At 38.4% G+C, this 17,674-nt stretch overlaps 1 protein-coding gene across 1 annotated transcript in view; it reads left to right on the top strand.

Moving 5' to 3' along the window:
• slc9a1a (solute carrier family 9 member A1a) overlaps positions 1-17,674 on the top strand; it is a 60,748-nt gene that overhangs the window by 19,695 nt on the left and 23,379 nt on the right. The window contains exons 2-6 of the mRNA XM_041792817.1: positions 1,185-1,657; positions 3,514-3,764; positions 8,331-8,548; positions 12,461-12,663; positions 16,693-16,782. Coding sequence (XP_041648751.1) covers positions 1,185-1,657; positions 3,514-3,764; positions 8,331-8,548; positions 12,461-12,663; positions 16,693-16,782 — 1,235 coding nt within the window. The remainder of the gene's footprint in view (positions 1-1,184; positions 1,658-3,513; positions 3,765-8,330; positions 8,549-12,460; positions 12,664-16,692; positions 16,783-17,674) is intronic.

Below are 17,674 nucleotides of genomic sequence, written 5' to 3'. Positions count from 1 at the left end.
AATGCGAATTGGTACCGGAACGCAACGGTACTCATTTACAGTACTTTTGCATGTGTATGTGCGGTAATAAATGTTATTTTGTTTATATAGAAAATCTAAAAAGTTCTGAAGCTTAGATTCATTTCTCTACATGCTATCAAATATCAAATATATCAAACAGAATTTGTAATGTAACGTCACAATTGTTTTTACAAATTACTCCAACATGAAAAACCTAAACTACTATAACTACCCAGTGCTTTTCTTTATACTGAACCAATTAAAAATCCAGCCCTACTACCTCCTGTTCCTTTCTTTTCCCCTCTTGGAAAAATGTGTGATGGGGTCCATGGAGGGCAAAAAAAAAAGTTTAAAACAAATGAACAATAGAAGATGGGGTCAAAATAAATACATAAAGATATAAAATTTTAGAAATTAAAGTATTACAACCTACAAATAAAAGTAAACCAACTACTTCTTCTACCATGATCTACTGTACATGTACTGCACATCTTTTTTCCTTGTGCGGTTCTTTTCCAACAACACTAACCTGTGAACTTTCTCAGGTAAGAGCAGAGCCTGCTCCACACAGATCCATTTATTGTGTGGCTGTCCACATAGAAAGCAAAAACTAGCCTTAATCTGAAAAAGACATCATGCACCCTGATTCTGTTGCATTCTATTTGTATTCACTGCTAAAATTCATAGAATGTGGCAAATTACTTCATGCTGTGATGAAAACAATCACTGAGGATGGGCCTGTGGCTCTGTAATGCCTTAAAAATCCCACTTGATCCCTCCATCCTGAAAGAGAGCTTCATACGGCACCAGCTGTGGAGAGATGGACTTTTGGGAAGAACTCACACCAGGCAATCCGCACTGTGGATAATTAAGTCTCTGTTAGGCGGCCAAGAGAACAAATGTGTGCTTTTATCTGGTGTATTTCCATGGTTGATATCCACATGATAAAAAGGATATTAGTGCTATTTTAGAAGTTCACCAGCCAGCTCCTTTCTGTACGTCTTTGAGCGCTTGTCGCAGGGTTTTTTTGGCTTACCTTTGTCATAATAGAAAAATATGGTAATATAAAATATGATATGATAATATACAATCATTGGGCTGAAGCATACATTTCCATATAAATCCCTCCTTTTGTCTCTTCTGTTCCTGTGTCTCTTATCTATGTTCTCTGTCTGTTTCCCCAGGTTTCCACCTGATTCCTCGCCTGTCTGGTATTGTACCAGAGAGCTGCCTGCTGATCACGGTCGGCCTGCTGGTGGGGGGGCTCATCAAACTAGCCGGAGAAAAGGTCCCCCCAGTGCTGGACTCAAGATTGTTTTTCCTCTGCTTGCTGCCTCCCATCATCCTAGATGCTGGCTACTTCCTGCCCATTCGGCCCTTCATGGAGAACCTGGGAACCATCCTGATGTTTGCTGTTGTAGGGACCTTGTGGAATGCCTTCTTCGTCGGGGGGCTTCTATATGCTGTATGTCAGATCCAACCAGACAATCCAAACCCTCTCCATGCTTTAGAGCTGCTGCCCTGCCTGCTGTTCGGCTCCATTATCTCAGCTGTAGATCCTGTTGCTGTACTGGCCGTGTTTGAGGAGATCCACATCAATGAGCTGTTGCACATCCTGGTGTTTGGCGAATCGCTGCTTAACGATGCTGTCACTGTGGTGAGTGAGAAAAGTGGCACTGCTGGGATGATAACAGTCTTTTGTTCTCCTCCTGTTTATTACAGAAAAAGCATTTGTTGTTTTAATGATTCTCAAACAGTCAAACTGGGAAAATAAAAGCTTCTCACTGCATCATGACAAGAAAAAAACACTTAAGTTCAACATTTCAACTAAAAACTCTGTCATTGACTGCTTTCATTAGAGGAGATGATCTATTGAATTGAATTAAAAAAAACTGTCTTTTTAATCTTTCAGGTAGCCTTTCAGCACCAAGCCATTGATCCATTCACTGTCTGTCATCACACAATTGTCTTCACTCACAGCACACCAGCTGTTAGCTGGCCCATTCCATCTACCATATAAAGTTACCACTGATGCTAGCATTACATCAACAAGCACAGAATCCAAAAGAATGCTGGGCTAAATATTTACTATAATACTGTTATATAATACTATGATACTCTGCATGCTCTGTCACATGGGGTCTTTGTTTGGATCTCATATGTTCAGATGGGAATTTAGCCTTGTTGCATTTTTAAATAAACGGGACGGCACTGTGCTGTTGTTATATGCCTACACTGCCCCTTTCTAGTTGGTCACTGATACTTGAAGAGAGAGGGAGATTCTGTCTTTCCTGTCTCATGCAGAAAAGGGCCTGAGTCGTGCTGCGGCCCCGGCAGTTGCAGTCTCTGACTTAACAACTGGTGCATGCTGTACCTAAGGAGCTGCCAAGGTGCCCCTTGTCTGGGCAGTTTTGAATCTATCTGTACAGAAGTTTAAATTTTTAAAGCAGAGTAGCTTAGCAAGGTTGAAATACAGTGTGTCAGGTTGTAAGAAACTTGAACAGTATATTAACTAATTGAATACTTTTTGTAAAAGTGCACATTGAAAAATATACTCTATCTAAAATGAAAGAATGGCTCTGTCCAATATGAAGTTAAGATTTAATTTCACTGAATGTGACTGGCTTTGTGACTGTTTATTATGTATTTTTGAATGAGCTGCGATCTGTAGCCTGTTTGCTTAGTAAAAAGCTTGACTGAAACTGTTGTCGGTAAACTTCCAGTATTTCCTGTTACTCTTTTAAAGACTTTCAGTGAACTATGACTTCTTCAGAATCTGAACTCTTGGTTTTATTGCCAAGTGCGTTTCGACATGCAAGGAATTTGTCTTGGTGTCTTTTGGTGCCATAAAAGAATGTAATACTAGCATAATATAAAAGTGGAAAGCTTTTGCCTAGAAGTACTCCTGCTGCCAGGGCTCTGAAAACATTATTCAAACAAATAAAGTCAAATATATGATCAGTATAATACATGGTATGTGCAATAGGAGTGATGGAAAACTGTTCAGTTGTGTAAGAAGAAACAGATCAAATATCTACATTTCAGTAATTAATTTAAGGCAGTATGCATTTAACAGAAAAGGAGGCGTCAGCACTCAAAAATGTCCTTTCAGGTAGTTTTATTTAGGCAAGGCACAACGTATGCGTTTCGACTCGTGGTCTTTTTCAGTGTCTGGATACCTGGCTGAAGAAGACCAAGAGTCGAAATGCATACGTTGTGCCTTGACTAAATAAAACTACCTGAAAGGACATTTTTGAGTGCTGACGCCTCCTTTTCTAGCAAGTCTTTTTGTCGTGCACCTTGAGGAGTTTATTGTTTGGAGGGTGCTCCTTTTTTCGCTTTGTCAGTATGCATTTAACAGACATAACCTAAGTCTGGCTAAGAGGCATAACATTAATGTTAATGTCTTACTGTAAAATCCCTTTATCTAAGTTTTCAAATCAATTTATATTTTCCAAATTTGTGTGTTTTAATCATTCCTTTCCTGCACTCTCTCCCTCCCCTCTCTTTTAGGTGTTGTACCACCTGTTTGAGGAGTACGCAGGTGTCGGTACGGTGTCTGTGATGGATGGCTTCCTGGGTGTCATCTCCTTCCTGGTGGTTGCGTTGGGTGGTGTTTTAGTGGGAGCTATCTATGGGATTCTGGCTGCCTTCACCTCACGCTTCACCTCCCACACACGTGTCATCGAGCCACTTTTTGTCTTCGTGTACAGCTATATGGCCTACCTGTCAGCTGAGATGTTCCACCTGTCTGGCATCATGGCGTAAGTTTCTAGGATGGTTATATATATAGATGGACTTATGCAGACAGAGACCAACAGAAAAATAATCAGACTGTTCCATATTTATTGCTGTCACTTTCCCACCACATTGTCTCATATTGTATAACAATGATTGACCTGTGCTAAAAGTGTACATTTAGGTAATCACTGAGTTTATTCTCTGGCATTTTTCCAGTGCAACCTCGGTGATAATGTTTGATATTACAGCATCATTACAAAAAGTAAAGAGCAGAAGTCAATAAAAAAAGGAAAGAGAAGTTTTTAAACAATATATACAGTATATCTATGTGTGTTTACCAAATTGAACACTACAAAGAGCAATTTCGATTATATAACTGTACACTCACCTCCAAAAGTATTGCAACAATGAGGCCAGTTCCTTTATTTTTGCTGGAAGTATTTGGGTTTGGCATCAAAAGATGAATTTGAGACAAGAGATCAGCATTTCAGCTTTTATTTCCAGGGTTTTTATGTCTAGATCTGATACACACATACATGTCTGTTATTAGAAGATAGCACCTTTTGTTTGAACCCACCCCTTTTTCATGTGAACAAATACACTGGAACGTGTAACTGACAGGTGTGTTTTGTTGCACAGGTGTGTCCTATTACACTGATTATTTAAACGATAAACACCGCTGAATGTCTACACTCAGTTTCACATTTGGGTTTTGCCTGCTCAGATTGCATTAATAGTTAGAGGTGTAACCAACATGGAAACCAGAGAGCTGTCTATGGGTGAAAAACAAGCAACAGTAAAGCTCAGAGAGGATGGAAAATCAAACAGAGCCATTGCACAAACATTGGCCATATCCAGTACAGCCAATTGGAATGTTCTGAAGAAGAAAGAAACCACTGGTCTACTTAGTAACAGATGTTGAATGGGTAGACCAAGGGAAACAGCAGCAGTTGACGACAGAAACATGGTGAGGGCTGTAAAGAAAGATCCTAAAACAACTGTTAGTGACATCAGCAACAACCTCCAGAGGGCAGGAGTGAAGGTATCACCATCTACTGTTCACAGAACCTTCGTGAACAAAAGTACAGAGGACACACCAGAAGATGCAAACCACTCTTTAGCAAGAAGAACAGGAAGACAAGGCTGGACTTTGCCAGAAAGTACAGAGACGAGCCTCAAACATTCTGGGACAAAGTTTTATGGAATGAGAAAACGATGAACCTTTATCAAAGTAATGGAATTTAAAGAAAGATGCAACCAAACTGATTGGGAGATCATTTATCATGCAGCAAGATAAGACCCAAAACAACAGAGGAGTTCATCACGGGCAAGAAGTGAAAGGTTTTAGACAGACAAGTCAGTCTCCAGACTTAAACCCTATAGAGCAATTGTTTAACCTGCTAAAGAGGAGACTGAAGGGAGACACCCCCCAAAACAACCAATAACAGAAAGAGGCAGTGGTGAAAGCCTGGAAAAGCATCACAAAAGAAGAATGCTTAAGTTTGATGATGTCAGGCTTGATGCAGTTACTGCAAGATGAGGATTTGCAACTAAATATTTAGTATTATTCACTTTAATCTTTTTTAAGTTTATCTGTTCCAACACTTTTGCTTACCTAAAAGTTTGGTGTTCTGTTACAAATAACGCTATCTTCTAAGTTGTGAATGAGATCCACTTGGAAATAAAAGCTGAAATGTTGATCTCTTGTTTCATAATGATCTTGGATGTCAAACCCAAATGTTTCCATCTACAGCAAAAATAAAGTAATTGGCCTCACTGTTCCGATACTTTTGGAGGGGAGTGTATATGAGATGTTACTTTGAAAAGTGTTTTGTTTTGTTCTTCATAAAATGATTTGCAAGCATCTAACACTGACATTTCAAGCTTGTTAAACTTTCCATGTACAAAATTTGCACTACACATGTTACCACAGGGGGTATGTTGATGAGAGTTCTGTTTAACACAGGCATCCTTGTGAGTAGCACCCCACTTTGCCGTCCAGGGGGGCAAGACAGACTGTGTGACATCACATGCATATGGTCTATATTGTTTATTTTTAAAATAAAATCAGTTGAAAGTATACAGTTATTTTATCTTGAAAACCATAGTTTTTATAGCTTAGCTGTAAAGTGCATTAATACACACTAAACATCTGCAATGCACTGGTTAGCATGCTGATGTTAGCATTGGGCTTGTAGCCCAGCTTTGTCATCTTTTCCAAGTAAATAAATATATGTTTGTTTTTTATGTTTGTATGTCTTAAAACTTCACAAACACCTTCAACAGTCATCCACCTCACGAGGCATGATGATCTTTTGAATTTTCTTTCAAGATGATTAGAACCCCAGCTCTCAGTGCCATTTAAAGACATCACAGAAGCATAACAGAGGGATGAAGTGACACCGTAACACAGTAAGCTGACAGATGGGAACATGCAGTGTCACACTGTTGTAGTATCAGTATGGATGTCTCAAGGCCCAACAACATAGAATCCTCATTATAGCGCTGTCGTGGAAATGTAAATACCCAAAGATTTTTCATGTATAGATACTCCCTTTAACCTAGACGTAGACTATGCATTCATGACACAGTTTGTGAGCAGACACAGCCTTTTTAAATGGAGTACTTCATGTCTGCTCTGTGGTTAAGTGTGAAATACTCCAGCTGTTTGAGGGACGTCTCTCTAGTGTCGTATGTTTTAATATATAGGTTCTCCCTCAGTGATGAGATGTCATGGCCTATTTCCAACCTTGCCCCTACATAGATGATCTATTTCAGTCACTTCCCCATGCCAGTAACTCAACAGTACAACATAGCAGATTACACTCCCTGTAACCAGTGGTAGAATTAATTAGACTGATCTCACGGCACCCACACCTGTCCTGAATTTATTGGCATCCCTACATGCTCCGAGGTGCTGTTTCTCATCAGCTCATCCTCCAGAACATATCAATCCATTTCCTCTTTGAAGGTGCCAGGAATTATTGATGTTGCAGACAGGAGCTGATGAAATCCCCTCTCCGAGTCACAGTTGAAGAATGTTCAGCTTCAGTGACAAAAGCAAGCTGCTGTCCTCTTGCACCTAGAAGTAAAAACTAAATTTGTCAAGATGCTTTTTTATAACAACTGTTGGTGAGGAAGTATTGATTGCTTCCTTTCATTGTTCGCTCAGAAACCTATAGTAATAAGCAGAAGATACGACATTCATTCCTGGTTTCAACATTATTGATGTCAAAAGTCTGCTGGCATTAGATTGAAACAGAGAAGTGGCAACTAGACAGACGGAAGACATCTGAGCTGATGTGATATTTCTGTTATCAGTTTTGAGCAAGAGCTTTGCAAATACAGAGCTCCTTAAGCGAAGGGTCCTGAAATATGGGGAAAGAGGGTGGAGGAAGACATGCACTAAACAGCACCAGGGCTGGGATTCTGTCCTATGTCTAGTGCAGCGAGGACTCTAGTCTCTATATGTGGATGCCTGCTCTACTAACTGAGCTACAGTGGCACCCTAAAATTACTAGATTTGTCTTATTGGCTACTTTTAAGACATATGTTCAGTATATGTGTATTTTGGAGTGGAAAATTGATATGCCATATATGTTAACTAAGACAAATTCAGCTTTTTAAATGTCTTTATGTTTTTTATTGTTTTGATTTTCCTCTTATTTTAAGTGTAAAAATGTGTTCCTTTCTTTTTTACTTGTATCTGTTTTAATTGTTTTTATCTATTTTATTACTTTTATACAGTTTTATTTCTTTTGTTGCTTTTTTAAAATCTTTTTATGCTTTAATTATTTCATTATTTCTCCTTCTTTGTTTGTACTGTTACCTGTTACCTGCATTTGTTGCTTTAATTCTGCTTTATTGCTTTTATGTTTTTGAAATGTTTCAGTCTCTTAACTTATTTGATTTTTGTCATTTTTATTGCTCTATATCTTTTTTCTTTTATCTCTTTTGATGTCAATTTTATTTCTTTCTCCTCATAATATTGTATTATCTCCTATACATTGCTTTTATCTCTTTTTTGAAATGACTTTTTTCTTTGTGTTAGATTTTTTGGGGATCTCCATTACTTTTATTTGATTTTATTGCTCTTACCATTTTTCATAGCTTTTATCTAGCTTTATTTAATTTATTAATATGGATAAAAATGGATTGCTTAAAAAAACAATTTCTTTTATTGCTTTTTCTGCCTTTGCCTTTTTTTGTTTCTGTTTCTTTATCACTATAAACTCATTTTATTCTTTTGTACTTCTTTTACTTTATCAAGCTGTTTTGTTTCTCTCACTTTTTTTCTAACTTTTTTTCAAAATTTGCTGTTGGTTCTTGCTTGGTTTGGGTTCTGATGGTCTTTTGGTTATTTAAGGTTTTTTTTAGTCTTTCGTCATTCGGTTCTTAAACTTTGATATTGTGTACTCTTTATGTCACAGCACTTTGTAAACCATTTATTAAATCTATTTTATGCCTTTATTTATAGAGGACAACAGTAGAGTCTGAAAAGAGAGATGAGAGAGAGACTGCTATACCATCCGCACCCCTGTATCATTATTTTTAAAACCAAACAAGGTTCTTTTCTTCTCTTCTTCCAGATTGATAGCATGTGGAGCGGTGATGCGACCCTATGTAGAGGCCAACATTTCCCACAAATCTCACACCACCATCAAGTACTTCCTGAAAATGTGGAGCAGTGTCAGCGAAACGTTGATCTTCATCTTTCTGGGTGTGGCGACGGTGGACGGCCCTCATGCCTGGAACTGGACCTTTGTTACAGTCACTGTCATCCTATGTCTGGTGGCTCGGGTCATTGGTGAGCTCCGCTGCACTTTATCCTACATTTACTTCTCTATAAAGTGGTGCTGTGAGAGGATGTGTGGCAGCACTGTGCGAAGAGGAAACAACTGATTATATGCAACAGTTGAAGTTTGTTTACCATTGGTTTTGGACATTAATTCATGTAAGATGTTTGATTATTTGTTGTTTTGATTGATAAAACAGTCAATGAAGGGGTCACTTCTGATTCAGTCTTCAAATATAGCAGATTTATGATTAATTGGCCTTCGGTGCAAATTTAAACATCTTTGGTCCTTATTCTCCAAGGGAAATAAATGTTTTATAATGCCCTTTAAGTGGGTTGTAATTTTCACATAAAGCGTTTTTGTGTTTGAAAAGACCTTTTTCTGATAAAAGAACTGGGAACGATGACAGGCATTCATGTTGCCATCGTGTTTCATCACACAGCTGACAGTGTGAGAGAGGAACCTCCACAGAGGATTTCCATGTTGGCTTCAGGCTGTCACAAGCCCTTCTGTGAAAGAGAGAGTGAAAGAATAATGAGTCAGTTATGGTCAAGCACGTCTTCTATCACATGTGACAAGATCTTGACATGTAAAACAATAGAAGTCATTCAGTCAGTTAAAGGGCCATTTCACTTCTATTGCAGGTTTTAAAGGTTTCCTAATGGCAGTCCCTCACTTCCTGACCCTCAACAGACTTTCAGGATCCATTGCATACATCATATCTGTCTGTCCCTTCTATCTGTCCATCTGTCTTTATCTGATCTCCTCTCCCTCCACTCTTTTCTGTGGGCCAGGCTTTGGTAAATCATTGTGGAGTCATACAAAGTACTCCCACATATACTGCAATCATTTCTCCTCAAACACTATCCCATAGAGAGCTCTGGGCTTTACCAAATGGCTTTGCTTTTTACTCTGAGCAACACACAAAATCCTCTCATGGTGAGCAGTCACTCACAGCTGCAGTGTCAGCCTGCAAGTCTTATCGTAAATACCTCGGATATGGAGCAATGGAATCGCAAGTGAAACTTTTTAAAGCACTAGATGTTTTTGCACGTATAAGAAGGAGAGAAGGGGGTCATGCACCCTTGGAGAGTGAGGATATGAGAAGTCAACAGACAAAATGTTTTAAGCCAATCTAAAAGCTGTTGGTTGTATATTGGGACATTACATTAATATTGTAACTTAGCATTCCATGACCATCTGTCAATCAAAATGTAAGCTGACAATGGTCAAAACTACCAAACCTAAGCTTTAATTCTCATGAATGTTTATTTTCACTCATTTTTTTATGCTTAATGAAGCATCAGATTCCAGAGACTTTAAATTATTTAGCATAAATTTCTTATCTTTGTTGTACTGCCAGCCTCTTTTCAAAGCATGATTTAGTTCTTCAAGTTTGTTCTCTGTCCTTTTGGCAGGCAGCAATCAGTTTCTAAATTACATTGCATGATAAAATACAAGTCTGTGGTTTAAGCAACCATAAGCAGGAATTTGGTTTGGCGCCCATTAAAGGTCTCTGAGTGCAGCTTTGCTACTTTAAAACGAACATAGGGCTGTTATCCTCCTCAGACAACAGGATGGTGAAGCTGGCAAAGATGTTGTTAGAAGCCAAAGAACCATCATATTACCAGATTTTGCATTGGTATGACTGCCAACATCTACAGGCTGTTGTTTTCAAACTTTGCATGTGCAACTGTTGTCAGGTCATCTGTGGTCTGGTTAAAACATGTACAGAGTAATTTATTACATGCATGTTAAGATTGGTTTTATTATTTTGACTTACAAAGCTAACATGAAGATTAACAAGGTGTGTACAGGTGCAAGCTAAAAAAAATTCTTTATGAAAGTTGAAATGTTTTCATGTGATTTAATTCAAGAAGTGAAACTTCCACATATTCTAGATTTATCACTGCTAAGTGAAATACTTCAACTTTTTTTGTTTTAATCTTGATGATGACAGCTTAAAGCTCACAAAAGTAAATAATCCACTATCTGTACATGTTAGAATTTCACAAAACATCAGTCCAAAAAAAGCATTAATGATACAGAAATTTTGACCATCTGCTCATTTATGCACTAAGTATGTTTTTGGAGCTCCTTTTGCTTCCTTAATGAAATTCAAAATGTACTTTTGACTGAATACAGGATTTTGGACCAGTGAGCAACAGTCCAGTTCTTTTTCTCCTTAGCCCAGGTGAGACACTTATACCCAGTCTGTGGTTCAGAAGTGGGCCGACACTAGACACATGAGACTTGTAGTCCACTTCCTTCACACGTCTGTTAGTGGTTGCTCTTGAAACGTTGACACCAGCCTCAGTCCACTCATTGTGAGGCTCCGCTCAGTTCTTCTATCTGCTTTGTGTGACAGTCCTCTGAAGGCTGACCTCATCCCTGTTACCTGTCTTCCTTTTCTTACCACACTTTTACCTTCTGGTCATCTTTCCATGAATATACTTTGATACAGCACTCTGAGATCAGCCTGCCCTTTCAGCAGTGATCTTCTGTGGCTTACTCTCCTTGTGGAGGATGACGATGATTGTCTTCTGGACATTTGTCAAGTCAGCAGTCTTCCTTATGATTGCAGTTGTGTGTACTGAATCAGAGTGAGTGAATAAAGGCTCAGGAAACTTTTGCCAGTTAGACCTTGCCACAATATTCTAATATTTTGAGATAGTGGATTATTTTGATTTCATGAGCTTTACGCTATAATCATCAAGATTAAAAACAAAACAAGTCTTGAGTTATTTTACTTTTTTTGAGATGAATCCAGAATATATGGATATTGAACTTTCTGAAGTAAATTGTGAGAAAAATGACCCTTTTACATAATATTCTAATTTTCTGAGATTGCAACACTATGCGCAGCCAACATATTGTTACAACACATTGTACACCTACCTGCCGCGCAGTAGAGTAACTAGTTTAGATCTGTGTCACACATTGTCAGCTTGGTGTCAGATTTACAGCCTTCTGTTTTGCAAAGCTGTTGCCAGCATGTAAAAGCCTGTCCTAAATCCACTCCTCTTCCATTAGCATCTTAGCAGGGTTGCCAGGTCCACAGTTTTCTGGCGGAATTGGACAACTTTTTACGTTCTTCTACAAGTACTTTTTTTTTTTTTTCCGTGGGTTGAGCGGACCTATTTTTTATGTCTTTTGTGTGAGTATTTAATATCCATAGCAGAACAAGCTACTTTTTTTACACTGAAATACAACTAAAGCCACCAGCAGAGAAACAGGAAAACATGGCACACGGACATGCACGCCACACACAGAGAAGCAGCGTGCCTGCACGTGCACAAGCAATATGTGGTGTGGCAGAGGTTTTACTGGCTTATTTTGAATTTCAGCATTAGGCTTGGGGCTGGTTTTGTCAGACAGACCTGGCAACCCTGCATCTTAGCCTCAGCCAGTATCAAACAGTTGAGGGCGTGTGGTGAGTGAACCTGTGCCGTAAAGCTATACTCTCCTGAGAGAACTGTTGCATGGTGTCAAAGTTGCTTAAAGTAGCTGACCAGGGCACTTTGTGGAAACGGAACAGACTTTCTTCTCCCTGTTAAAGGTCATCATACTATAAGATCAACTTTGAAACGTCAGTTTCAGGTGAAAAACATGTATTTTTGCTTTAAGTGTATATGTACAGTTTTTTACATCTCCAGTCATATTTTTGTTGTATGAGTACTTGCACCAACTAATGTCACTTCAGTGTGTCTCTTTGTGAACCAACTGCATTTTGAAAAAGGACCCTGAAGAAATGCAGTCTTTAGCAAGCTCCCCACTGTTTAGTCTAACAAAGCCTTTTGTCCACATCTTTCTGGCCATCTTCAAAGGCCAGGAAGATAGAGCAATTTAATTGAAAGCTGTGACAAACACTCAGAATTTTAAACACAAGCAATCACATTTTCTCCCTCTCTTGTCCTCTCCAGGTGTGGTTGGTCTGACGTATGTCATCAACCAGTTCCGCATTGTCAAGCTGACAACCAAGGACCAGTTCATCATAGCATACGGTGGTCTGCGAGGGGCCATCGCCTTCTCCCTCGGTTTCCTGCTGGACAAGAACCACTTTCCCATGCGAGAAATGTTCCTCACCGCCATCATCACTGTTATCTTCTTCACAGTCTTTGTCCAGGTAACCGTAACCTTTCCTCATAATAGAATCTCATTATAACCAGATTTGTTATAAAGGCCAGCTTTAATTAAACAGAGAGATTTCTGTGCTTCAGTTTTCTACTCAGAATAGAAATGTTGCGTATAAATGATCTAGTCTCCTTTGTTGAAATATTCAGAGTAAGAGAAGGTGATGAGTTCTTTCACACTTGGAATGTTGTGACTGGTTCATTTGCATCTGTTGACATTAACTACATTGGTTTGAAAGCAGCACCGTTTAGTTGGAGTATATTTAAACCTCTTTCGAAGTTTCTAACACATCACTTGTTTAATTCATGCACAACAAAACACCTACAAAAAATCAGTCTCAGTTAACAATGCTATTTAAAACAACTCAGTTAAATGTGATTGATGTTGTTCTGACTGATCATGCAGAGCATTGAACATCAAACAGACACTCCTTTCCTCAGTGGTTTAATTTGCTTGGTCTCTGTTGGTTTTTGAAGTAAACATCCCCCACTGGTTTAGAAAAATGTCATTTCAGCTTCAACTCCAGAGTCTGCAGACAAACAGACACACAGGTGTGCTTATTCATGCTTAAAATACAAACTCACACAGGGGAAAACAAAATGTACTTTATACAGAGACATGTTTCTCTCTGAGGAAACCTGAAGATGACAAAAACAGTGCATGAATGAAGGATTAGACAAACAGGCAGTGATTGCATCAATATCGTGTGTTGCCAGTTTAAGGACTGTGTCCTGTCAGATAATCCAAATTAAATTGTTGGAAGATTCTTGAAAGTGAGTCAGACCCAGAATGGAAGCAGCTAAAATAAAACCCTGAAGAGATTTTTTTCCTCCTCAGATGCAAGATTAGAACCATGTTTTATTTATGCTGCTGCAGTCTGATGTTGAGACAGAGCTAGAGATAGAGGGTAAAGGCCCCATCACCTGCAATCAGTTGTTTCAGAACATGAAAAAGGGTAAAACAGAGTTTCTATCTGTATATTTAGGCGATACAGTCTAGTTGGCGTAACGGCACCCATGGTGAACAAGATCATGTTTCTGATTATGAAGTTTTTTGCAGCTGCCAGTGATACAGATCATCTATAAGGGAGCTCAACCAATTCCCTGTAGATACTGATCATATTTTGTGTTTTATTAAGGCAACTGATTTAGTGAGCAGTCTACTTAGCATTGCAGTGTACTAGGACCTCCTACTGATAAAAGTCTTACCCAATGAAAGGAGCACAAAAGTCATCAATTTCGAGTCGACAACACGCTTTTACTGACTTTGTTGACTTCTAAAGAGCAATGCAACAAGTATCCTACAATGATGACGAATGAATTTCTCTTCCAAGAAAGTGCATTTCCTTAAGTTCCTCCTACAAACCTACAGTCTCTCTTCTCAAAGTGGCATTTGAACATCATGTTTATTTATTTATTTATTTATGTTTTTACCATTGCCTAATAGTAATTTAGCAACCTGGCCCTAAACACATCCTAATGCAATGGTATGTTGCCTTAATTAGCTGGTTAATCCTCTGAGCCTAATGCTGTCGTATATGGCAAGAAGAAACATGTTATTCAAAGTTAAATCATTTTTGAACTATATCTTGTGACACTAATTTTTTTTTTCTTCTGAATGCCCTCCATTGTGCTATTCTAATGTTGCTCTCCACCCTTTCGTAGCTCTTACATAACGTTTTCTAGTGAGCATGGGACTTGGGTGACTTTCTAGGGTCTTTACAGATTAAATCCACACCAGTAACCCCGATATTGAACTTCTTATTATCCATCTATAATCCATTTTTTGATCATTCCTGCAGCCAGCTCCTTAGCCAACTGCATATAGTCTGTTTGACTCCCACACTGCATTGTGAACGCCCAGCTTGACCTGAACAGTAGGATGTTTAGAGCTTGACTGTGCACCACAGAGTTGATGTTTTACAAACTTTCTTACGGTTAAGAAAAAAGCATAGGGCTGTGAGGGTTAATCAGCTTTTTGTGCCAGCCTTATAAGGATTTCCACACTGGTTTACTGTTTATATTTAAGGAACTTGCTACAGAGTAACAGAGTCTGGGGGATCTAATCATGCCTGCTTTGAGGAGATGGGTGACTGACCCTTAGCAGTAGCAGCAGACAAGGTGACAGATTTCTAACCCCAAAGATGAAGGCGCTGCCTTTTAGTTTATTTTGGTTCACAGTGCTGAAGAATACTTCATTTATATGTACACTACACTGCTCACACGGTGCTGCTGTTAACCTCAGACATCATAGTATTGACATCAAGTTGTTGATTTTAGCAATAAGCAACCAGAAGCATTTGTTTTTATCTATTGATCAAGTATTTCATAATGCAAATCAGGAAATATTGATTGGTTTCCAATCGATAGATATCTTAATAAGAATTACTTTTTAAAGAATTCAAATAGACAGTTGTCATTTTCATTTATCAGCTTCTATGTAGATTTTCGTTCAAGCTATGGTTATTCAAAGCTTGTTCCAAAGGGGGGCAACTGGACCTCAGTCTGGACAACCTCGGTCGATCTCAATTGCCTTTCAAGCTTTGAAAGTTTTAGCTTACTTTTAATGTGATCCCCACTATTTATTTACGTATGATGGGAAAAGACTTTTTTTTTTTCACTTGTTAGCTGACATTTGCTAGATTGTCTAGCTTGTGGTATTGTCAGTATAATTATAAGGAATTTACAAAAAGTATTCATTAAGATTACTTTCTTCTTTTGTTCATACTAGCAGCCCATACTTTATAACCACAGCGTGACCAATTTTGCTATTTAAATGTCAAAGCCCTTGTCCCTCTGTTGTCTCTTCTGTCTTCTCTGTATTCGCTTTCAGAATTTCCAAAAAGGCAAAAAAAAAAAACAACTTAAAATGCTATTTTGTCAGTTTCAGAGATTCATATTGTTACTTAGTTTATTATCCATACTTAAAAAAATATTCTGTTTTTCTAAGTCTATCAAAACCATAAATTGTCTTGAGAAGTATAGTAAGATCACTGGTGTTTACTTATGTAAGAGAATACATAACAGCTGGATGACTAAACATAATGTAATGAAATGACTCCTCGCTCCGTTCTGACATGTCTGTGGTTGCCTTTATTAATCTAAAGTGGGGCTTGGACTTTCCAGATGGAACAACCGTGAAAAAAAACATTCTGTATGTTAAGAGTAAAGTCTTACATGTAGTTATAAATGTAAGTTGATGTTTTGGTTTGGTGTTGTTTAAATGTGCATGAAATGAGCTAAAGCAGGAGTCTTCATTCATTCACTTGAGGATATTACAGTAAACCAGATGGCCGGTTTAATCCCTTTGAGAAGCTGAATGATACACTCAAGCCTGGGTGCAGACAGACACGCTGACAAACACTACTGGTTATTATTCAAGAGAAGTTAAACATCCAGCTGATGTTGATTTTTACATTCCTGAAGTGATTAAATTGTGCCAGTTTATTTTTCCAAATCCTGTTGATATCTGATAAGAAGTAGGTCATGAAATGGAGCCCTGTTTGAGACACATTTTTAGTTTTTCTGAAATAAAATTAAGATTGAAAAAGGAGAAGTGGTTAAGTTATCATCTTAAATGCCTGCCTATCAACATACACTGGAAATTAAGAAACGGTTTGATACATACACAGGTACAAACACAAGCTACTGCAACGTGGTTGTTGTGAAAGGTTGTGTGAAAACCTGCTGTGTTTGTTAATCATCATTACAAAATGTGCCATCGAGGAAGGTGTGATCCTGCTGCGCTTATACTTGACTTCAGGAAATAAAACACAGCCATGGTAGCTCTTTTATCTTAAATATTCCTTAATGGCATTAAAACCAAGAACTGGCATGAAAGATGTCAGTATCAAAGGATATAAAACCATTACATTCAAACCACTTCGCCTTGCAAAGCCACATGTATGCTGTTCATTTCGGACGTGAACAGAATCAGTGATAAGCATGCTGCATAATAAGGTCAGGAGGTCAGACGTGAATGTGAATTATGTTTTTTTTCCCCCCACTCTTTGTCCTTGCAGGGCATGACGATTAAACCCCTGGTGGAACTGTTGGCTGTGAAGAAGAAACAGGAGGCCAAACGTTCCATTAATGAGGAAATCCATACCCAGGTGACTTTAACCTTGACCTCTACTGTTTAAAAATAGCCTTTTATGGTTTATTCATTTTAATTCTGCCTCAGAGCCTTTTATATTAAGCTGATAAATGAACTGTCAGAATTGTTTGAAATGTTTTGACTATTAGGGGAAAAAACTGACATGTACAGAAATCTACCTACTTCTAACAACAAAACTTAAACATTTCCCTTGTAAATGTTATTATAATTTGATTTGCAGTTCATTTGCAGATTGAACATTCATACCTTCTAGTTTTTGAGATTATGCAAAATATGACATCTTCATTCCCATACAAATCTCTGAGAAAGTGTAGTTCATCAAACTTAAACTACTGCTGCCACCTGCTGGCTGTTTGGTGGTACTTAATGTCATTTTCACTTTATTGTGAAGTGTGCTGGAGCAGCAATTGAAAGATTCGAAAATAACTGACAGTTTTATAGCCCAATTTTATAACAGCCACAGCTCAGTTATTTAGCTCTATATAACATGAAGACACAGAGAACATCTTGTATCCTGTATATTGTACTCAGACACATCCGTGACTGACCGATCTGCTGTCCTTGAGTTTTTTGTAAAGCTTTTAATGCTGTGCAGACAGACACACATACACAAAATACACACCCACTCTCACAGCCATCTCTGGGGCTTTGCAATAAGTCACCAGTGCTGGAGGCAAGAGGAACAGGCTGTCCTAATGGCTTCTCCTCCACGGTGAAACAGCGGTGATAAGAGCCAATAGAGCTGGCTGAGGGCAGACTTGGACTGGGCTATGACTCTCAAACAGAGTGCTCCCCAGTCAGTTCTTCAATAAAGAAGCTGTGAAAACATTTATTTATTTCGACAGATGACTAGCTGGAGTATTGACCTAAGCTGTAACGAAATGCTG

This window comes from Cheilinus undulatus, linkage group 8 (genome assembly GCF_018320785.1).
Source record: "Cheilinus undulatus linkage group 8, ASM1832078v1, whole genome shotgun sequence".
Lineage (NCBI taxonomy): Eukaryota > Metazoa > Chordata > Actinopteri > Labriformes > Labridae > Cheilinus > Cheilinus undulatus.
Note: the sequence above shows the minus strand (reverse complement) of the source record. Positions and strands in the feature narration are given on the sequence as shown.